The 23,788-nt window shown below is 39.5% G+C and overlaps 1 protein-coding gene across 50 annotated transcripts in view; it reads left to right on the top strand.

The window, feature by feature from the left end:
* TTN (titin) overlaps positions 1-22,907 on the top strand; it is a 465,728-nt gene extending 442,821 nt beyond the window's left edge. For all 50 annotated transcript variants that reach the window (XM_067549108.1, XM_067549128.1, XM_067549138.1 and 47 more), the window contains 26 exons: positions 48-344; positions 1,471-1,758; positions 1,857-2,156; positions 2,240-4,306; positions 4,401-4,703; positions 4,791-5,096; positions 5,186-5,476; positions 5,600-5,899; positions 5,996-6,301; positions 6,573-6,878; positions 6,979-7,260; positions 7,581-8,174; positions 8,293-8,580; positions 8,691-8,990; positions 9,466-9,768; positions 10,069-10,371; positions 10,490-11,074; positions 11,189-11,494; positions 11,594-11,893; positions 12,129-12,704; positions 12,796-13,101; positions 13,192-13,785; positions 13,912-19,862; positions 19,954-20,107; positions 21,203-21,493; positions 21,617-22,907. In XM_067549108.1, the coding sequence (XP_067405209.1) occupies positions 48-344; positions 1,471-1,758; positions 1,857-2,156; positions 2,240-4,306; positions 4,401-4,703; positions 4,791-5,096; positions 5,186-5,476; positions 5,600-5,899; positions 5,996-6,301; positions 6,573-6,878; positions 6,979-7,260; positions 7,581-8,174; positions 8,293-8,580; positions 8,691-8,990; positions 9,466-9,768; positions 10,069-10,371; positions 10,490-11,074; positions 11,189-11,494; positions 11,594-11,893; positions 12,129-12,704; positions 12,796-13,101; positions 13,192-13,785; positions 13,912-19,862; positions 19,954-20,107; positions 21,203-21,493; positions 21,617-21,915 (16,196 nt within the window). In that variant the 3' untranslated portion in view covers positions 21,916-22,907. The remainder of the gene's footprint in view (positions 1-47; positions 345-1,470; positions 1,759-1,856; positions 2,157-2,239; positions 4,307-4,400; positions 4,704-4,790; positions 5,097-5,185; positions 5,477-5,599; positions 5,900-5,995; positions 6,302-6,572; positions 6,879-6,978; positions 7,261-7,580; positions 8,175-8,292; positions 8,581-8,690; positions 8,991-9,465; positions 9,769-10,068; positions 10,372-10,489; positions 11,075-11,188; positions 11,495-11,593; positions 11,894-12,128; positions 12,705-12,795; positions 13,102-13,191; positions 13,786-13,911; positions 19,863-19,953; positions 20,108-21,202; positions 21,494-21,616) is intronic.
* Positions 22,908-23,788: the final 881 nt, after the last annotated feature.

The raw sequence follows: 23,788 nt of genomic DNA on the forward strand, positions 1-23,788 counted from the left end.
AGATTTATAATAAAAAATTATCCTGTATATAATTATTTTCCTTTCAGAGCCACCTGGCACTCCTGATTATATTGATATCACCAGGGAAACTGTCACCCTTAAATGGACAGCACCACTTCATGATGGGGGCAGTAAGATTGTAGCCTACAGCATCGAGAAACGGCAAGGAAGTGATGACCGCTGGCTCAGATGCAACTTTACTGATGTCAGTGAATGCCAATATACAGTTACAGGACTTAGCCCAGGTGACCGATATGAGTTCAGAGTGATTGCAAGAAATGCTGTTGGAACAGTCAGTCCACCATCACAATCTTCAGGCTATATCATGACCAGAGATGAAAGTGGTAAGCATTATTTATTAATATTTTAATATGCTACATTTGCATTTTTATATGGTGGGTTCTAAGTCTAGAGAAACTTCTGGTTGGCACCTTTTAGCTTGTGTTGAGAATATGGACTGCTGACTGGAGAAGGAGTGTATACCATTCCTTCCAGGAACAGCAGGCTTTACCCACCACTCCCTCCCACTCCATGCAGGGGTGGAGCAGAGGTAGTTGCAAGACCAGTATTTCCAGCAGGGATACATAGGATTTAACCAGTTGCTACATTTGGTGCCACACAAGAGTTTTTCCTTCAGCATATTTTGCCTTCCTTTGCTACTTTTGTGACAAGCTGGAGTTGTAGGGCAGCAGTTCTCTGTTTATTAGAATTGGAATGCATCTTGGAATTCACAGTGGGGTCCTGTTCTGTCTATGCTACTCATTGTATTAACATTTAGTTATGGTTTTGCTACTTTGCTTCCTTGCAACTTTGGCGTAATCTATTGCAGCGACATTGTTTTAGCCCTTGCTCCAAAACATTTTGGCATGTTTGAGAATAGGCATAGGTCAGGGCTTGAGCCTTAGAACTTAGATCACATCATAAGGTGAGCCTGAGCAGCCTAAGAGGTTTGTCTGGCTCACTGTGGATAGGGGTCTGCAATTCCCCTTCTCTTTTGAGTCGGGCAGGAGCCTCTGACAGTTATGATGCCTTAAAGGTGTCCACAATAATTAAGCCTGACTACAGGGACTAAAGAATCCAGATAACTTTAAAATTCAGCCAAAGGCCTTAATTTGCGGTTCTGTGGTTTACAAGCAGCAGCAGCAAATATATGTTTGAGCTAGGTTAGGTAATTGTTGTATTCTTGCAATGAATTTAGAAATGCAAAAATGATTCAGATAGCTCAGCGCATTGCACCAACATATTTCAATGAATATTTTAACCTATGGTTTAATATGATGGAAAGTGGACTAACAGAAAAAATAATTCTTAGGATATAAAATTTCAGATAGGGCAGCTTACAATATAATATTCACACACACACACAGACACACACACACAGTATGCCATTGTTACATATTTCTTTATTAGGAATTAATACCTTGATAAATACGCTTGAATGAATATACTTTATTTTATCTGTCTCCGTAGTTCCTCCAACAATTGAATTCAGTGCTGAACACTTTGAAGGCCTTACTGTTAAGGCTGGAGAGAGCATTAGACTTAAAGTTTTGATCAAAGGCCGTCCAGTACCTCAAGTGACTTGGTTTAAGGATGGAAAGGAGATTGAAAAGAAGATGAATATTGAAATAACTAATGGCATTGGATATAGCACTGTCTTTGTCAGAGATGCCACTCGGGACCATCGTGGTATATACACAGTAGAAGCCAAGAATGCGTCAGGCACCAAAGAAGCAGACATTACAGTCAGAGTACAAGGTGCTTTGTAGATATTTTTAGTAAGCTATTCTTAACTAGTATTTATATTGTAAGAGGAAGCATGGGAAATTATAATACTGATGTTTTATTTATCACAGATACCCCAGGAAAAGTTGGCGGACCAATACGATCCACAAATGTTACTGGAGAGAAGATGACATTATGGTGGGAGCCTCCAGCTAATGATGGCTGTGCTGCCATTACCCACTATGTGATTGAAAAACGTGAAACCAGTAGGATTGCCTGGGCATTAATTGAAGATAACTGTGAAGCCTGTAGTTACACTGCGCTTAAATTAATAAAGGGCAATGAATACCAGTTTCGTGTCTCGGCAGTTAACAAGTTTGGTGTTGGCAGGCCGCTAGAATCTGATCCAATTATAGCAGAGATACCATACAGTAAGTTTCCTTTATGTTTTGAACAAATAACAACAGTTCCCAACTTTTGCTGCATGTTTTCTAAGCTGTTTTCCATTTTGTAGCTGTTCCTGATGCACCTGGTACACCAGAGCCTACACATGTAACAGGAGACAGTATCACAATCTCATGGGCTAGACCAAAATCCGATGGCGGAAATGAAATCAACCAGTATATCCTGGAAAGAAGAGAAAAAAAGAGTTTCCGCTGGGTCAAAGTATCCAGTAAGAGAGCCATTGCCGAGACAAGATATAGAGTAACAGGCCTGACTGAAGGCAATGAATATGAATTCCAGGTTATGGCTGAAAATGCTGCAGGAGTAGGACCTCCAAGTGCTGTCTCAAGGCTAATTAAATGTAGGGAGCCAGTAAATCCACCAAGTGCACCTACTGTTGTAAAAGTGACAGATACATCAAAGACAAGTGTAAGCTTAGAATGGACCAAGCCAGTTTTTGATGGAGGCATGGAAATAATTGGCTACATCATAGAAATGTGCAAAGCTGACTTAGGAGAGTGGCATAAAGTCAATGCAGAGACTTGTATTGCTACCAAATATACTGTCACCGACTTAGAGGCAGGTGAACACTATAAATTCCGAGTGAGTGCTGTCAATGGTGCAGGCAAGGGAGAAAGCTGTGAAGTTCCTGCTACAATCCAAGCAACTGATAGACTGTCATCACCTGAAATTGATATTGATGCAAACTTCAAGCAGACTCACATTGTCAGAGCAGGTGCAACTATTCGTCTGTTTATTGCCTTCTTAGGCAGACCTGTTCCTATAGCTACATGGTCTAAAGCAGACTCAGACCTTAGCCTACGTGCTGACATTCACACAACTGACTCATTCAGTACCTTGACTGTGGAGAACTGCAATAGAAATGATGCTGGCAAATACATCTTTACTGTAGAAAACAACAGTGGTAGCAAATCTATTACATTTATTGTCAAGGTATTGGACACTCCTGGCCCACCAGGTCCTATTACCTTTAAGGATGTGACTAGAGGTTCTATTACTTTAATATGGGATGCTCCTGTTTTGGATGGAGGTGCCCGCATCCATCACTACATTGTGGAGAAGCGGGAAGCAAGCCGTCGTAGCTGGCAAGTAGTGAGTTCAAAATGTACTCGTCAAATCTTTAAGGTCACTGATCTCACAGAAGGTGTGCCATTTTACTACCGTGTTTCAGCAGAAAATGAATATGGTGTAGGTGAACCATGTGAATTAACAGAGCCAGTTGTAGCCACTGAGGAGCCTGCTCCACCTAAGAGACTAGATATTATTGATACTACCAAATCTTCTGCAGTATTAGCTTGGCTTAAACCTGACCATGATGGTGGAAGCCGTATTACTGGATATCTTCTTGAGATGAAGCAAAGGGGATCTGACTATTGGGTTGAAGCTGGTCAAACTAAACAACTTACTTTCACAGTTGAAGGTCTTATAGAGAACAATGAATATGAGTTCCGGGTTAAGGCAAAGAATGATGCAGGCTACAGTGAACCAAGAGAAGCTTTCTCTTCTGTTATTATTAAAGAGCCACAGATTGAACCGACAGCAGATCTTAGTGGAATAACTAGACAACTTATAACTTGCAAAGCTGGAAGCACCTTTACTATTGATATACCAATTAGTGGGCGACCATCTCCAAAAGTAACATGGAAACTTGAAGAAATGAGACTCAAGGAAACTGATAGAGTGACCATCAAGACAACAAAGGATAGAACTACATTGACTGTGAAGGCCAGCATGCGAGGTGACTCTGGCAAATATTATTTGACACTTGAGAACACAGCTGGCGTGAAAACATTTGCTGTCACAGTGGTTGTCATCGGAAGACCAGGTGCAGTTACTGGCCCCATTGAAATATCATCCATTTCTGCTGACTCCTGTGTATTGTCATGGAAAGAGCCTGAAGATGATGGTGGCACTGATATCACAAACTACATAGTTGAGAAACGTGAATCTGGTACAACAGCATGGCAGCTAATAAATTCCAGTGTCAAACGTACACAGATCAAAGTCACTCATCTCACTAAATACATGGAGTATGCTTTCCGGGTCAGCTCAGAAAACAGATTTGGTGTCAGCAAGCCCCTGGAATCAGCACCAATAGTTGCTGAGCATCCATTCGGTAAACAAAAAAAACACACATTTCAAGAAATTATTATTCTAGTTTATGTAATTAGTGTCAAAATCTAACTTTCTCTCTTGCTTTTCACAATCAGTCCCACCAAGTCCACCTACCAGGCCAGAGGTCTATTCTGTGTCTGCCAATGCTATGGCCATTCGCTGGGAGGAACCATATCATGATGGTGGCAGCAAAATCACTGGATACTGGATTGAAAAGAAAGAGCGCAATACCATTCTTTGGGTAAAGGAAAACAATGTGCCATGCTTTGAGTGCAACTATAAAGTCACAGGACTAGTGGAAGGTCTGGAATATCAATTCAGGGTCTATGCCCTAAATGCTGCTGGTGTGAGCAAAGCTAGTGAAGCTTCCAGACCGGTAGTGGCTCAAAACCCAGTTGGTAAGTGTAACTTTTAGAGTATAATTTTTCTTTATTATATAAGCAACAACAGAATTAGATTTTTCATTTTACATTGTCCTCTTCCAGATCCACCAGGGAGACCTGAAGTAATAGATGTCTCAAGATCTACAGTGTCACTGAGCTGGTCTCCACCACTTTATGATGGCGGCAGCAAAATTATTGGGTATATTATAGAACGCAAACCATATAATGAAGCTGGAGATGGACGCTGGCTGAAATGCAACTATACCATTGTCTCGGAAAACTGCTTTACTGTGACAGCTCTTAGTGAAGGAGAAGAGTATGAATTCCGTGTATTAGCCAAGAATGCAGCTGGTGTAATGAGCAGAGGATCTGAATCTACTGGTGCTGTCACTTGCAAAGATGAATATTGTAAGAAACATTCCCATGGGTCATTTAAAATATTGCATAGTTTGTAGTTTTAATACTATAATGGTAATGATTTTATCTCTTTATGATAGCACCACCAAAGGCTGAGCTGGATGCCAGATTGCAAGGAGAAATTGTGACCATAAGGGCTGGATCTGATCTTGTTCTTGATGCAGCCATTGGTGGAAAACCAGAACCAAAGGTCTTCTGGTCCAAAGGTGACAAAGAATTGGACCTGTGTGAAAAGATCTCTCTGCAGTATACCAGCAAACGGGCCATTGCAGTTATCAAGTATTGTGACAGAAGTGATAGTGGAAAATATACACTAACCGTTAAAAATGCCAGTGGAACAAAGCAAGTTTCAGTCCTTGTCAAAGTGCTTGGTATGTATTTCATAGATAATAGTTTGCTGTGAACATTTATTAGAATTCACAATTATAGTTACAAAAAGAGAGAGAAGCTTTTCATTGACTATTATAATTACATCTTTGTTCATCCCTACTCAGATTCGCCTGGTCCATGTGCAGGCAAAATCACTATTAGCAGAGTAACAGAAGAGAAGTGCACTCTGGCATGGAATGTTCCACATGAAGATGGAGGTGCAGAAATCACCCACTATATTGTAGAAAGACGTGAAACCAGCAGGCTTAACTGGGTGATTGTTGAGGCTGAATGCCAAACGTTATCCTGTGTGGTGACAAGACTTATTAAAAATAATGAATACATCTTCCGTGTGAGGGCTGTCAATAAGTATGGGACAGGTGTTCCACTTGAAACAGAAGCCATTGTTGCTAGAAACTCTTTCAGTAAGTGTTTTCATCTTTTAGCTCCAGAATATATGGAGTTTTTGTTAAATATTTGAAAAAAATCTAATTTTTTTTCATATTTTTGAACATCAACAGCTATTCCATCACAACCTGGTACACCCGAAGCAGTGGGTATTGGCAAGGAACACATAATTATTCAGTGGCTGCAACCAGAATCAGATGGTGGCAGTGAGATTAGCAATTATCTTGTAGACAGACGTGAAAAGAGAAGTCTACGCTGGACACGAGTCAATAGAGATTACACTATTTATGATACGAGACTGAAAGTCACGGGTCTAATGGAACATAGTGAATATCAGTTCCGTGTCACCGCAGTGAATGCTGCTGGGAATAGTGAGCCTAGTGATGCTTCTCAATCTATCCTATGCAAGGAGCCATCGTGTAAGTAGTCAAGTTCAAAATATATTTTTAATATTTATTAAACATATTGCAACATAATTAACTACAATGACATTCCAAATAAGGGATCCAAAAGAACATGTGAATTCATTGTGGTCACTGGCATTGCAATGAATTTAAAATAAGTTGTTATAGTTAATTTGGGATAAATTTCTAATCACTAATTGTTTAGAATATTGTTATTAAATAAGGTCTTTTAAACTGTAAAATGTTCCCTGAAATAATGTGAAATGTGTGGTGTTCTATTCCAAAGACACTCCTGCACCTCCTTCAGCTCCAAGAGTTGTGGACACTACAAAGCACAGCATAAGCTTGGTATGGACAAAGCCCATGTATGATGGTGGTACTGACCTCTTAGGCTATGTTCTTGAAATGAAAGAAGAAGGCACTGAACAGTGGTACAGACCGCACACTACTGCCACCCTAAGGAATGCTGAATTCACAGTAACTGCTCTTAAAACAGATCAGAAATACCGCTTCAGAGTTGCTGCCACAAACGTGAACGGCATGAGTGAATTCAGTGAATCATCAGCTGAAATCGAACCTGTGGAAAGAATAGGTAATTTGAAAAACCCAAGTTTGTTTATGGAAAGATTATATTTTTCTTTAAAACTATTCAAAGATTAATTCATTTTGTATTTCTCCCCTCTCTGCATCAGAAATACCAGATCTTGAACTTGCTGATGATCTAAAGAAGACTGTCACTGTCAGAGCTGGTGGTTCTTTGCGTCTAATGGTGTCTGTGTCTGGCAGACCATCTCCAATAATTACATGGAGCAAAGAGGGTGTTGACCTTGCAAATCGGGGCATTATAGACACTACGGAGAGCTACACTCTTCTTATTGTAGATAAAGTTAATCGGTATGATGCTGGCAAATATATTGTTGAGGCTGAAAATCAATCAGGCAAGAAATCAGCAACAGTCCTTGTCAAAGTATATGGTGAGTATTGTTACTATTACATATTGATAATGTACCATACTTACACATGTTGTTTTACAGACATAAGAAAAAAGGTGTTTGCTGAAAGGAGTTTGCAATTTAAGTAGAACCCAGCAAATAATGACAAAAGACCATGGTGGATGAGGTGGGAATGGAAAGGATGGAAAAGATACAATAGAAATCAAGGGGAAATATGTTTCTAAAAGCTGAGTTCATCTATGAAATCCAAATCCTGATGTCTTTACTTAGGTAATATTCAGTAATTACCCAAATCAAGAAAAGAGCAATTAGGAAATAATCCATTTTGATTTTGATTTTAGATACACCTGGTCCATCTGCCACAGTGAGAGTTAAGGAGGTGTCAAAAGATTCCGTGACAATTACTTGGGAAATTCCTACTATTGATGGTGGTGCACCTGTCAACAATTACATAATTGAGAAACGTGAGGCTGCCATGAGAGCATACAAGACAGTAACTACCAAATGCAGCAAAACACTTTATAGAATAACTGGACTTATAGAAGGAGCTATGTACTATTTCAGAGTGCTGCCAGAAAATATTTATGGTATTGGTGAACCTTGTGAAACATCTGATGCAGTACTGGTGTCGGATGTTCCTATGGTGCCTCAGAAACTGGAGGTAGTTGACATCACTAAATCAACTGTATCTCTTGCATGGGAGAAACCACAGCATGATGGTGGCAGCAGACTGACTGGCTATGTTATTGAGGCCAGCAAAGCTGGAACAGAAAAGTGGATGAAGGTTGTGACACTGAAGTCTACAGTCTATGAGCACACAATCATCTCACTAAATGAAGGTGAACAGTACTTGTTCAGAGTCAGAGCACAAAATCAGAAGGGTGTGTCAGAACCAAGAGAGATTGTCACAGCAGTAACTGTACAAGACCAAAAAGGTAGGTTTAATAGTTAAAAGGACAGGTTGAGGACTACTCAAAATGTATGTAATATTTTATTTACAAGATGGATATTAAAAGGTTTTGTTTTGTTTTTGTTTTGTTTTGTTTTAAATAGTGTTACCCACAATTGACCTTGCTGGAATAACTCAAAAGACAATTCATGTGCCAGCTGGCAGACCCATAGAGTTAGCTATTCCAATTGGTGGCCGACCACCTCCAACTGTATCTTGGTTCTTTGCTGGCTCTAAGCTAAGAGAATCAGAACGCACCAAGATTGAAACTGATGCTAAAGTAGCTAAATTAAGTATGCGCGAGACCACAATACACGACACTGGGGAATATACGCTTGAACTGAAGAACACGACTGGAACTGCTGTTGATACAATAAAAGTTGTTATTCTTGGTAAGGATTTTATTACTGTTATTATTAAGTTCACAATCCTTCCTTCATCATAAATGGCAACCCAGCTTCTTTGTTAAACAGTAACTTATGTCCTTTTTAATCTTTCCTAGACAAACCTGGGCCACCCACTGGACCTATCAGAATTGATGATATTGATTCAACTTCTGTTACCATTTCCTGGGAACCACCTGAGATGGATGGTGGAGCTGCACTTAGTGGTTATGTGGTGGAACAACGTGATGCACACCGTCCTGGGTGGTTACCAGTTTCTGAATCTGTAACAAGGACAATGTTTAAGTTCACTAGACTAATTGAATGTTCTGAATATGTGTTCCGTGTGGCTGCTACAAACCGCTTTGGAATTGGATCATACCTTCAGTCTGAGATTATAGAATGCAAGAGTAGAATCAGTAAGTCTACATTATCTCTAATTCTCTACATTTAAAAATGGAAAACAATTTACAGGGGCCTATGTATTAATACAATAGGGCTAGATCCCCTAGAATAAATTCTATTATTTCCTTTGCCCCCACATACATGCAATACTCTCACATGCATGAATCATGTTATACTTGTGGAGGAAAATGCCACATCTAAAATTAATATGATGCCCTATATATACATGCTCTGAATACAGAATTGGACTGTGACTTTGAGACCTAGGTACTACTCCCAGGCCTGCCACTGGCCTTTTGGGTGACTTTAGAGAAATCACTTCACTACTTTCAGCTTTCTCTGTTGTAAAGTGCTTTGTGATCTGGTGATGGAAAGTACTACAGATGCTAGATATTATTTATTATTATTATGGATTTGTCCCCAGAAAGCTACATTTGTAAATGCATTCTCATATTTTCCTTCTTAATTCTGTCTTCTTTGTTGTTACAGGTCTTCCGGGTCCTCCTGACACTCCACAAGTGTTTGATATCTCTCGCGAAGGCATGACACTTATTTGGAATCCACCAGAAGATGATGGTGGCTCGCAGGTCTCTGGTTATATTGTGGAACGCAAAGAAGTCAGAGCAGATAGATGGGTCCGTGTAAATAAAATTCCAGTGACTATGACACGTTATCGCTCCACTGGACTGATTGAAGGATTAGAATATGAATACCGTGTCACAGCTATTAATGCCAGAGGCACTGGCAAACCAAGCCGTCCTTCCAAACCTGCTGTTGCTATGGATCCAATTGGTATATAATTTTCTACATGGATAAAAGCACATTTGAGATAGAGGGCAATGTCTCTGATAAGATGTGCTGTTATATTTAACAAGCTAAATATTTCATCTGGATAGTTTAATGTACTACAGCAGATATTTTGATTAAATTAATATAAAGAGAATATTTTTAAAATCTGTTTTATTCATTAGTTTTCCTGTGTAAATATCACCATGACTAAATACTTATCAAATGCTGCATATTAATGTTTTGCCTTTTAAATATTCAAACTAACAATCTTAAAATATATTTACCTGCTATCTTCTATTCCAGCTCCCCCAGGTAAACCTCAGAACCCAAGAGTTACTGATACTACAAGAACATCAGTGTCCCTGGCCTGGAGTCCACCAGAAGAGGAAGGAGGTTCTAAAGTCACTGGTTACTTGATTGAAATGCAGAAGGTTGATCAATTTGAATGGACCAAATGTAATACTACTCCAACCAAGATACATGAATACACCTTGACACATCTACCACAAGGCGCAGAATATAGATTCCGTGTGATGGCCTGTAATGCTGGTGGGCCTGGAGAACCTGCTGATGTGCCAGGAACAGTCAAAGTAACAGAAATGCTTGGTAAATTGTTTTAGCTCATAGTTCTTGTTGTAAATAGGCTTAAACAATTGTTTTGCATAAAACAGACACAACAAAACTGTAAAATAGACATAACATAACATGTTGGATTTGTTTTCAGAATATCCTGATTGTGAACTTGATCAAAAATACCAAGAAGGCCTGTTTGTGAGACAAGGTGGAGTTATCAGGCTTACAGTACCAATTAAGGGTAAGCCTATACCGATATGCAAATGGACTAAAGAAGGCCAGGACATCAGCAAGAGAGCAATGATTGCAACTTCTGAGACACACACTGAACTTGTGATCAAAGATGCAGAAAGAGAAGATTCTGGTACCTATGATTTGGCACTTGAAAACAAATGTGGAAAGAAGGCTGTTTATATACAGGTCAGAGTGATTGGCATTCCAAATCCACCTGAAGGGCCACTTGAGTATGATGACATACAGACTCGCTCTGTCAGAGTAAGCTGGAGACCTCCTACCGACGATGGTGGTGCAGATATTATTGGTTACATCGTTGAGAGGCGAGAAGTACCTAAGACTGCCTGGTACACCGTTGATTCCAGAGTGAGGGGAACATCATTAGTCGTGAAAGGGCTCAAAGAAAATGTGGAATATCACTTCCGTGTTTGTGCAGAAAATCAGTTTGGTATTAGCAAATCGCTGAAATCTGAAGAACCAGTTGTACCAAAGACACCTTTGAGTGAGTAGATTTTTTTAAAACTAAAATTCCTTTTTTAATTCTCATGTCTTATGTTTGTAATGCACACACACACAAAAGAGCTTTAAAATTACACAATTATGTTATTTTTAATAGATCCTCCAGAACCTCCAAACAATCCACCAGAAGTACTTGATGTCACAAAGAGCTCTGTTAGCTTATTCTGGTCCAGACCTAAAGATGATGGTGGTTCTCGTGTCACTGGCTACTACATTGAACGAAAAGAGACATCTACAGAGAAATGGGTCAGGCATAACAAGACTCAAATCACAACTACAATGTTCACAGTCACAGGACTTGTTCCAGATGCTGAATATCAGTTCCGCATCATTGCCCAAAATGACATTGGTGAGAGCGAACCAAGCCCTGCTTCTGAACCACAAGTGTGCAAAGATCCATTTGGTAAGAAACTGTTTGAATTAGTTGACATTTTGGAGAGCACTTTAGTGAAGTTCTTAGAGAAGTGAAATTTAACTTTTGTAAATACTCTGTAATTTATAGACAAACCAAGTCAACCTGGAGAAATTGAGATAACTTCTATATCTAAGGATAGCATTACTTTAGAATGGGAACGGCCTGAATGTGATGGTGGAAAAGAGATCCTGGGATACTGGATTGAATATCGTCAGTCTGGAGAGACTGCATGGAAAAAGTGCAATAAAGAACGTATCAAAGACAGACAATTCACAATGGGAGGTTTACTGGAGGCTACAGAATATGAATTCAGGGTTTTTGCAGAAAATGAGACTGGAGTCAGCAGACCTCGAAGAACAGCTACGACAGTAAAGACTAAACTAACATGTAAGTTTAAATGTACTATCCGCGTCACTATGAGTTATATCACAGATTAAATGATATTTTATCTCTTGGTAAACTATGATGTTGGGCTCATGAACATTATATGTTGGCTGTAAAGAATAAGCCTGCAAGTTTAAGTGTAAATTGGCCACAGATATAAGTGAAGGATATGGATAGATAAAGAAATAACAGAGGAACATTTAATAATTTTCTGATCTTTAACCTTTCGTTGTTACAGCTGGAGAAGCACCAGGCATAAGACAAGCAATGAAGGATGTTACAACTAAACTGGGTGAAGCAGCTCAGTTGACATGCCAGATTGTTGGGAGACCTCTTCCTGACATTAAATGGTATCGTTTTGGCAAAGAACTAGCACAAAGCCGAAAATACAAAATGTCATCAGATGGACGCACCCATACACTGACTGTAATAACAGAAGAACAAGAAGATGAAGGTGTCTACACTTGCATGGCTACCAATGATGTTGGAGAGATTGAAACTAGTGGCAAACTACTCTTGCAGGCTCCTCCTCAGTTCCACCCTGGCTTCCCACTGAAAGAGAAATATTATGCAGGTGTGGGTGGCACCCTACGTCTCCATATTGTGTACATTGGTCGCCCAGTACCTGCTATCACTTGGTTCCATGACAAAAAACCTTTAAGAGACTCAGAAAATGTTACTATTGAGAACACAGAGCATTATACTCATCTTGTCATTAAGAATGTCCAGCATAAGACCCATGCTGGGAAGTACAAAGTGCAACTAAGCAACATATTTGGAACAGTTGACACTGTAGTTAATGTGGAAATACAAGGTATTAATTTTATTTCCAATAATTCTGTTGAATAGTATTCTCTAAAATATTTACTGGCAGATAACTAAAGTGCTATGTTTTCCTTTTATAGATAAACCAGATAAACCAACAGGGCCAATTGTTGTGGAAGCCCTATTGAAAAATTCTGTGGTAATCAGCTGGAAGCCACCTGAGGACGATGGAGGTGCTTTGATAACAAACTATGTTGTAGAGAAACGTGAAGCCAAGGAAGGCACCGAGTGGCAACTGGTATCATCAAGCATTTCAGGCACGACGTGCAGAATTGTTAACCTAACTGAAAATGCAGGCTATTATTTCCGTGTGTCTGCTCAGAATACATATGGCATTAGCGAAGCACTAGAGGTTTCATCAATTGTTGTTATCAAAAGTCCATTTGGTAAGCGTGCACCAAAATGTTTGTTTACATATATCTGAAAATTACTAAGCTAATTTCATTTAATGTTTTGAATCTTTTTATTCTTTACAGAAAAACCAGGGCAACCTAGTCAGCCAGTAGTAACTGCTGTTACAAAGGACTCTTGTGTTGTGTCCTGGAAACCACCGGCCAGTGATGGAGGTGCAAAGATCAGAAATTACTACCTCGAGAAACGTGAAAAGAAACAAAACAAATGGATTGCAGTAACAACAGAAGAAATTCATGAAACAGTCTATTCTGTGAAAAGTCTTATTGAAGGCCTTGAATATGAATTCCGTGTAAAATGTGAAAATCTAGGTGGTGAAAGTGAATGGAGCAATGTATCACTACCAGTCATTCCAAAATCTGATGTACCAATTCAAGCACCACATTTCAAGGAAGAACTAAGAAACTTGAATGTGAAATTTAGAGCCACTGCCACATTTGTTTGCAAGGTCACCGGTCATCCGAAGCCTATTGTTAAATGGTTTAGACAGGGTAAAGAGATCTTGCCAGATGGAGAAAAGGTTAAGATACAAGAATTTAAAGGTGGATATTACCAGCTGGTCATTACAAATGCAACAGATGATGATGCCACTGTCTACCAAGTTAGAGCTACCAATCAGGGAGGATCTGTGTCTGGCACTGCCTCTTTGGATGTTGAAGGTGACTAAAGCGTTTTGATGTTTGAGTCAAATTCTTATTTAACTTTCCAAAGTTTAGAATAGTGCTGCTGTGTTTTATTTAAAATATTGTTTGTACTGATGGGATCTGTCTTTCTTTCTGCTACAGTTCCTGCTAAGATTCACTTGCCCAAAAATCTTGAAGGTATGGGAGCTGTTCATGCTCTCCGAGGTGAAGTGGTCAGCATCAAGATTCCATTCAGTGGCAAGCCGGATCCAGTGATTACATGGCAGAAAGGACAAGATCTCATTGATAATAATGGACACTATCAAGTTATTGTTACAAGATCCTTCACTTCTCTGGTTTTTCCAAATGGTGTGGACAGAAAAGATGCAGGTTTCTACATTGTTTGTGCTAAAAATAGATTTGGCATTGATCAAAAAACTGTTGAATTAGATGTGGCTGATGTACCTGATCCACCAAGGGGTCTGAAAGTAAGTGATATTTCAAGGGATTCAGTCAACTTAATCTGGACTGCTCCAGCAACTGATGGTGGAAGCAGAGTCACGAACTACACCATTGAGAAACGTGCTACTACAGCAGAGAGATGGATTCGTGTTGCACAAGCTCGTGATACCCGATACACTGTGGTAAACCTATTCGGCAAGACAAGCTACCAGTTCCGTGTAATTGCGGAAAATAAATTTGGGCAAAGTCAGCCTTCTGAACCTACAGAGCCAATTATAACAAAGGAAGATAAGACAAGAATGCTGAACTATGATGAAGAAGTTGATGAGACCAGAGAAGTCACCAAAGTTAAAGCATCTCACTCTTCCACAAAGGAACTCTATGACAAATATATGATTGCTGAAGAGCTTGGACATGGGCATTTTGGAATTGTCCACCGCTGTGTTGAGACAGTTTCCAAGAAGACCTTCCTGGCCAAATTTGTTAAAGTCAAGGGAGCTGACCAAGTTTTAGTAAAGAAAGAAATTTCCATCCTAAACATAGCTAGACATAGAAACATCTTGTATCTTCATGAATCGTTTGAAAGCCTAGAAGAATTAGTCATGATCTTTGAGTTCATATCTGGAGTTGACATCTTTGAAAGAATTAGTACAGCCTCATTTGAACTGAGTGAAAGAGAAATAGTAAACTATGTACACCAGGTCTGTGGAGCACTTGAATTCTTACACAGTCATAACATTGGACACTTTGATATCAGGCCAGAGAATATAATTTACTTCACAAGAAGAAGCTCCATAATTAAAATTATTGAGTTTGGTCAGGCTAGACAGCTGAAGCCTGGTGACAACTTTAGACTTCAGTTTACTTCTCCTGAATATTATGGACCTGAAGTACATCAACATGATGTGGTCAGCACAGCTACAGACATGTGGTCACTTGGTGCCCTAGTGTATATACTCCTAAGTGGTATTAATCCTTTCATTGCTGAAACATACCAACAGACTATTGAAAATATCATCAGTGCTGAATATAACTTTGACGATGAAGCATTCAAAGATATAAGCACTGAGGCCATGGACTTCATTGATCGCCTACTAGTAAAAGAACGGAAGGGTCGTATGACTGCTGTAGAAGCACTTAATCATCCATGGCTGAAACAGAGGACGGAAAAGATCAGCACTAAAGTCATCAAGACATTAAGACACAGGCGGTACTATCAGACCCTTGTGAAGAAAGAATGGAATATGGTTGTGTCAGTAGCTCGCATTTCCTGTGGTGGTGCAATTAGATCTCAGAAAGGGGTTACAATTGCCAAAGTAAAAGTTGCATCAATTGACATTGGTCCCATTTCTGGGCAGATAATGCATGCTGTTGTAGAAGAAGGAGGGCATGCCAAATACACATGTAAGATTGAAAATTATGATCAGTCCACACAAGTGACCTGGTACTTTGGTATCAGGCAACTGGAGAACAATGGAAAGTATGAAATCAGCTACCAGGAAGGAGTGGCAACCATGTATGTCAAAGACATTACTAAATCAGATAATGGTACCTACAGGTGCAAGGTAGTAAATGACTATGGTGAAGATAGTTCCTATGCAGAGCTGTTTGTTAAAGGTGTGAGAGAAGTTTCTGAGTATTACAGATACAGAACAGTTAAGAAAGTGAAACGCCGAGTGGATGCTATGAGACTTCTAGAGAGACCACCAGAATTTACTCTGCCTCTGTATAACCGCACTGCCTATGTTGGAGAAAATGTCAGGTTTGGAGTAACTATAACCGTCCACCCTGAACCTCGAGTAACGTGGTTCAAATCAGGTCAAAAAATCAAACCAGGTGATGACGATAGGAAGTATACTTTTGAATCTGACAAAGGTCTTTATCAATTTACCATCCATAACGTCACTGAGAATGACGATGCTGAATATAGTGTTTTGGCATGCAACAAATATGGTGAAGATAGTTGCAAAGCTAAGCTGACTGTAATTCCACACCCACCTCCAGCAGACACCACATTAAGACCAATGTTCAAAAGACTATTAGCAAATGCAGAATGCCAAGAAGGCCGAAGTGTGTGCTTTGAGATAAGGGTATCTGGTGTACCAAAACCAAAATTAAAATGGGAGAAAGATGGTCAGCCTCTGTCATGCGGTCCCAACATTGAAGTTGTTCATGAAGGCTTGGACTACTATGCTTTGCACATCAGAGATACTTTACCAGAAGACAGTGGTTATTATAGAGTTACTGCTACAAACAGTGCTGGATCTACAAGTTGTCAGGCTTACCTAAAAGTAGAACGCTTGACATATGTCAAACATGAATACAAGACAGAAGAAGAGCGGGAAAAACATGTGCAAAAACAAATTGACAAGACACTAAGAATGGCAGAAATCCTTTCTGGGGCTGAAACTGTTCCACTAACACAAGCTGCACAGGAAGCTCTAAGAGAAGCTGCCATCCTGTATAAGCCGGCGGTGAGTACTAAGACTGTCAAAGGTGAATATGAAATTCTGAAGGAAGAAAAAAAGGAAGAAAGGAGACTTCGCATGCCGTATGAGATACCAGAGCCTCGCAGGCATGTACGTACTGCTCTTGAGGAAGATCAGTCAATTAAACAGTTTGTGCCTATGTCAGATATGAAGTGGTACAAGAGACTGCGAGATCAGTATGAAATGCCAGGAAAACTGGATAAAATTGTTCAGAAACGGCCAAAGCGCATTCGCCTTTCTAGATGGGAACAGTTCTATGTTATGCCACTTCCACGCATTTCTGATCAGTATAAACCTAAATGGCGCATACCAAAGCTATCACAAGATGACCTTGAAACTGTGAGACCAGCACGCCGCCGCACACCATCTCCTGATTATGAGCTTTATTACAGACCAAGAAGGCGATCACTCAGTGACCTATCAGATGAGGAATTACTCCTGCCTATTGATGACTATTTAGCTATGAAGAGAATTGAAGAGGAAAGATTGCGTCTTGAAGAGGAACTTGAGTTAGGCTTTTCAGCTTCACCACCAAGCAGAAGCCCTCCACGTTTTGAGCTGTCTGCCCTTCGTTATTCTTCAGCAGGGGAACAGGTCAGTACAGAGGAAGCCAGAAAAAGAGAGCTGAGGTACTCAACCTATCACATTCCATCTAAAGCTGAAACTGGAGCAACTTATGCAGAACTCCGTCAGCGCCATGACAGGGCTGTATATAGGCCAACAAAGCAAAGACAGAAAATAATGGATGAGAGAGAGGATGAAGAATTACTTCGTCCAGTTATCACAACTCAGCGACTCTCTGAATACAAGAGTGAGCTTGAGCGTATGGCACAGGAGGAAGAGAGTAGAGTGAGGAGAAGGAGACAGAGAGAAATAACTGAGATTACATCAGAAGAAGAAGAAGAAATAGAAATGGCGGAACATGTTCACAGAGAATTTTCCCCACCCTCAAGGCTATTAAGGAGGAGAAGATCTCTTTCTCCAACTTACATTGAATTAATGCGCCCAGTATCTGAATTAATTCGGCCCCGCTCACGGCCTGCTGAAGAAACTGAAAGGAGATCCCCTACACCAGAGAGAACTCGGCCACGCTCACCAAGCCCGGTGGCTAGTGAAAGGTCACTCTCTCGATTTGAAAGGATGGCAAGATTTGATATCTTCTCCAGGTATGAGTCCATGAAAGCTGCTTTGAAAACTCAGAAAACAATGGAAAGGAAATATGAAGTTCTGACTCAGCAGCCTTTCACCTTGGACCACGCCCCTCGCATCACTCTGAGAATGCGTTCTCATCGTGTGCCATGCAACCATAATACCAGGTTCATTCTGAACGTCCAGTCAAAACCAACAGCTGAAGTGAAATGGTACCATAATGGTATTGAAATCCAAGAGAGCAATAAGATACATTTTACTAATACCAGCGGTGTGTTAACCTTGGAGATTCTTGACTGCCATATTGATGACAGTGGAACATATCGCGTTGTGTGCACAAACTACAAAGGAGAATGTTCTGACTATGCAACATTAGATGTTACGGGAGGAGATTATACTACCTACTCTTCCCAGCGCAGAGATGAGGAAGTACCAAGATCCATTTTTCCTGACTTAACAAAGACAGAGGCTTATGCTATTTCTTCATTTAAGAAAACATCTGCAACAGAGGCTAGTTCTTCAGTAAGAGAGATCAAATCAGAAATGACAGAGACAAGAGAATCACTCTCATCATATGAACACTATGCTTCCGCTGAAAAGAAAATCACTGCAGCTGAAGAAAAATCATTGGAGGAAAGGGCTACACATAAGAAGTTTAAGAGTACTCTTCCAGCAACAATATTAACAAAACCACGGTCAATCACTGTCTCTGAAGAGGAAACTGCAAGATTTTCTTGTGATATTGATGGCGAACCAACACCAACAGTAACATGGTTACGTGCAGGTCAAGCCATTGTTTCTTCTGGGCGCTTCCAAGTCACACGAACACAATACAAATCTACCTTTGAGATTTCGTCTGTCCAGATATCAGATGCAGGAAGCTACATTGTGGTGGTAGAAAACTCTGAAGGAAGGCAGGAAGCACACTTTACTTTGACTGTACAAAAAGCAAGGGTGCCTGAAAAAGCAATTACATCACCCCCAAGAGTCAAGTCTCCTGCGCCTCGTGTGAAGTCTCCAGAGCCAGCTAAATCACCTAAACGTGTAAAATCCCCTGAACCATCTCCTGCTCAGACAAAAGCTAAATCAGCAGCAGAAGGAAGGACAACTCCAGCAGAAAAAGTTCTGTTACCAACTATTGCTCCTCCCAAGATGACTCAGCAGCTGAAAGTGGAAGCTTTTGGAAATAAAGTAAAGTTTTCCTGTGCAGCTGAAAGTAGTGCCTTAAGTGTTAGAGAAGTATCCTGGTATAAAGATGGCAACAAACTGAAAGAAGACAGCCATTTCATGTTTCATTATTCAGCAGATGGTACCTATGAACTCAAAATCCATAACCTTACAGGGTCTGATCAAGGTGAATATACCTGTGAAATCACTGGGGAAGGTGGTGTATCTAAAACTAACTTCCAATTTGTTGGCCAAGTTTTTAAAAGTATCCATTCCCAGGTGTCAAGCATGATTGAAAAGCCTAAATCAGTTGAAAAAGAGGCTGAGGCACTTAAAACTTCTACCCAGAAGAAATCAGCAGTGGCAACTCAAGAAAAAGCAGTGGTCCAAGAAGAAATTGTTAAAAAGTCAGTAGTTTCTGAAGAAGCCAAAAGATCATATGCAGAAATTAAAGCTTCTTCCACTAAAATGACTCTGTCTGAAAATCAGAAAGTTACTGTGAAAGCTAACATTGCTGGTGCATCTGACGTGAAATGGGTGCTGAATGGAATGGAGCTATCTAACTCAGAAGATTACAGATATGGCATGTCTGGAAGTGATCACACGCTAACCATCAAAAAAGCTAGTCATAAAGATGAAGGAATACTTACTTGTGAAGGTAAAACTGACCAAGGCATTGTCAGATGTCAGTTTGATATGACCTTTGCTGATGAGCGCTCAAATGTACCAGCCTTCATCACACAGCCCAAATCTCAAAACATTGATGAAGGACAAGATGTGGTGTTCACTTGTGAAATCTCTGGGGATCCTTCTCCTGAAATTGAGTGGTTTAAGAATAACCAACCAGTAAGTAATCGCTTACACATTAGCTTTAAAAATTGTATTAAAAATTCTTATTAAAGTTGATCATAATCCAAAAACGTTTTCCCCTCCTCAGATTGCTATTTCATCCAAAATCAATGTAAATCGCTCCAATACTATATATTCTCTGAATATTCTAAATGCTGCAGTGAGTGACAGTGGAAAATACACAGTCAAAGCTAAAAATTACCATGGACAATGCTCTGCTACGGCATCCCTGACTGTACTCCGTAAGTTGTTCTTTACGTCTTGTTGTTTTGACTGACTAGAACTTTCTGCCTGGTAGAATTAGATGCAACAAAATCTGTAGAGTGGTGTTGATTTATGCGTTTTAACATGTTTCTATTTTTGTTATACAAAGTACAAAATAATTTATATTTTCAAATAAAATAGCATAAAAGATCCCTTATAACATCTATTTGAGTGTTCAGTTTCCTACCAGATGAGTGTCAACAGCAAGCTATGAACATTCTAAACTGTGATGATCTTAGCATTAACCCCTTGGCTCTGGTGATCACTGTTTCATCAGATTAGTTCATTCCCAAAAAAAGTGTATTACCCTTGCTAGTATTTGAATTAAATTGTTTTGTTGGCAGGTCAAGAATATCTAGAGTTCTGGCATTAAGGGGTTGTTGTATTTTTGCTGTTGATGTATGTTTGTGCTGATGTTAAAGAGAAAACAGCTGTGATATTTGCTACTTGTTAGATGACTACAGAACATGTCACTTAACAAGAATATGTAAGTCAAACAAAGAAATTATAAAACAGTATTTAAAAGTACCTGAAAATGTTTCAGAATTTCTGATATGAAGTAGGCAAATGTGTAATCTCTTGCTCTATGATTCTAGTGATAAGTCTGACAGGAAATGCTGTCTGATGATACGTCTTAAAACTGGAAAATAATAGCTGCAGCAAGAGACTGAAGGAATAGCAAGTAGTTCCCATAGCTCTTTTTAGGTACATTTTGGGCGGCATTTTCTAGTTAGTCTGAAAAGGAATCAAAATACCTACTTCCAGAAAAAAGTACTAAACATCTCTAAAAAGCAGCAGAATTATACCTCTGGATGCAGCTGTAATTCTTCATATATGTCATAGGCTAAAAAAAAAATCTATTTCCTGCTTCATTATTTCCTATATAAATTATTATTAGTTATTTAGCAATGTTGGATCAAGTAATTGGAAACATTTATGATCCATTGAAGTTTTCCTTTAAACAATAAGCATACTACTTTCTCCCTCCTATAAAGTCAACATAGGATTACATGACTTCACCAGTTAACATGACATCATTGCCTTTTTCCTTTTATGTTTGTTATGCTCCACAGCTCTAATTGAAGAACCTCCAAAAGAGATAGTATTGAGGACAAGTGGCGATGCAAGCATGCAAGAAAGTTTCTCTTCTCAGTCATTTCAAATGTCTGCTTCTCAACAAGAGGCTTCATTCAGCAGTAGTAGCAGCATGACTGAAATGAAATTTGCAAGCATGTCCGCCCAAAGCATGTCCTCTTCCATGAAAGAATCCTTTGTAGAGATGAGCTCCAGCAGTATTATGGGGAAATCTAGTCTGACACAACTGGAGAGTTCAACTAGTAGAATGATTAAATCCAGTTTGAGAGGTGAGCAATAAAATTACTGGTAGAATTAGAATATCAAATATCCTGGAATAGTACTTAGAATACCTCTGCTGCAGGGAGATAATGAAATAATTAACTTGAAACTTATTTTCCCATTTTGTAAAGAAGTGCCACCCAAAATTGAAGCTCTTCCAACTGATATCAGCGTTGATGAAGGAAAGGTTCTCACAGTATCCTGTGCCTTTTCGGGTGAACCTGCTCCTGAAATAACATGGTACTGCAAGGGAAGAAAAATTACTAGTCAGGAACAGCAAGGCAGATTCCATATTGAAACTAGTGAAGATCTAACCACTCTTATCATCATGGATGTTCAGAAGAATGATGGCGGACTTTATACACTGAATTTAAGAAATGAATTCGGTACTGACTCTGCCACTGTGAATATTACTATTCGATCAATTTAGAGGGCTTGATCTGTTTTATTTACACTTGACTTTTTACAAGTGTCATATAGGCTGAAATATCTGATATGTAAATATGAAAAAAATATTTTTTTACCTCCCTGAATGAGACGAAGTTCAAAGATATACATTATGACTTATCGTTATTATTTGACTTATGAATTTTAACATTTTTTCAGTGACATGTACATACTGTATATAGCCGAAGTTAACGGTTATGAAGTTTTGTACCATTTATTTTGTGACTTTTAAAATGTAATTTTTGGAACTAACGGTTGGTAGGAGAAAGTTTCTGAGGAAACGAATACCCTGCTCAACATTTAACTAATTTTTGTGCCTCAACACTGTGTTGATGTTTAAGAATGCCTCAACAGGTAGAGAGGCTCCCTGTTGAAGACTGCATACGCCTAAGAGATGATACTGTGCATTGTACCTTATACATGCACGAATATATACGTTGAATCAGAAGTGTAAGGCATTGGTGATGTTTGCATCTACCCTCCTGTAAGCAGCACTTTAATGTTTTACGCTGACTCTGATTGTTATACTAATGTTTATTTCCGGACTGACTTACAATATTTTGAACAAAGTGCAAGCGGCCAGCCCTTTGTTCACTCACTGTTTGAGTACTGCTTCTGGCATGTTGACTACCTGAATGGCTTTTTAAGAAGTAACATCACCTGGCCATTCCTTCATTCAGCAAAGTTGTTTAGGTACTCAAGTGCAGCAGTAGTACTGACTCTCGGAGGTTCCTGGGGTGCAGTGATTGTGAGTTTGTGTGTTAGTATTAGAATTCTATTACATTTTGTAATTTCCGGGCAACAAAGCAATGAACCACAGTTTTAAATAAATCCAAAAAAACTGTTGCTAACACCACAATAGTGCCCTCAACATCAATTTGATTTAGTTCTCTTAACATAGTTAGCTGTATTTGTTGAACCTCCTTGAGATAGTATTGTTCATTTGAAATAAAGCATGCTATCTGCACTTTATAATGTGTGATTTCTTGTCATTTGGGCTTTACATTACATTTTCTGACACCTCATCTATACCCCAGAAATAGATTTAGAGGAGAGAAACAAATAATTCAGATTCTTCACTCTTCCTGATCATAGCCCACCTTTCCTTCATTACATACAAATCTTTTAATGAGTTAGGAAAGATTGTTGGGATCAAGCTCATAGATTCCAAGGCCATAAGGGACCATTATGATCACCAAATAACACAGGCCATAGAACTTCCCCAAGATAATTCCTAGAGTTTATCTTTAGAAAAAACATCCAATGTTGCTTTAAGTGATGGAGAATCCAACATGACATTTGGTAAATTAATCCAACGGTTAATTACTTTCACCAAGTTGTCTAGCTTCAGCTTCCAGCCATTGGATCACATTATACCATTCTCTGTTAGATTGAAGCGCCCCCTATTAAATATTTGTTCCTCCTAATCATTGTTAAGAAACAGATTGTATTTAGCGCAACCGTTGCTCGCCTGTGTCCTGAGCTGGTGTCCACAAGTCAAGGATGTTGCTAAATTGGAGTGGGTTCGGAGAAGAGCCAGGAGAATAATTAGAGGCTTAAAAAACATGGACACTTAAGGCATTCAGAGATAACCTCTCTGCTTTTACACGAGATGCCCCTAGTTATGCATCTCCAGGATCGCATTAGTGATTTTTGTCACAATGGGATTATCTGATTTTCCACCATCCCATTTTGTTCAGTCACTGCTTCCCAGGACAGAGTCCTTGTGCAGTAAGTATGGCTGGCATGCTTTATTCCTATATTTACATATTACAATGCAGTTTGTCTGGTCAAGCAAGCTGCTAGGATAGGATGAGCTGACATAGGACGCAGCAGCAAGGCAAGAACCTCCAGGG

Source organism: Emydura macquarii, unplaced genomic scaffold (genome assembly GCF_026122565.2).
Source record: "Emydura macquarii macquarii isolate MOO-44397 ecotype Brisbane River unplaced genomic scaffold, CSIRO-AGI_Emac_v2 contig_1253, whole genome shotgun sequence".
Taxonomy (NCBI): domain Eukaryota; kingdom Metazoa; phylum Chordata; order Testudines; family Chelidae; genus Emydura; species Emydura macquarii.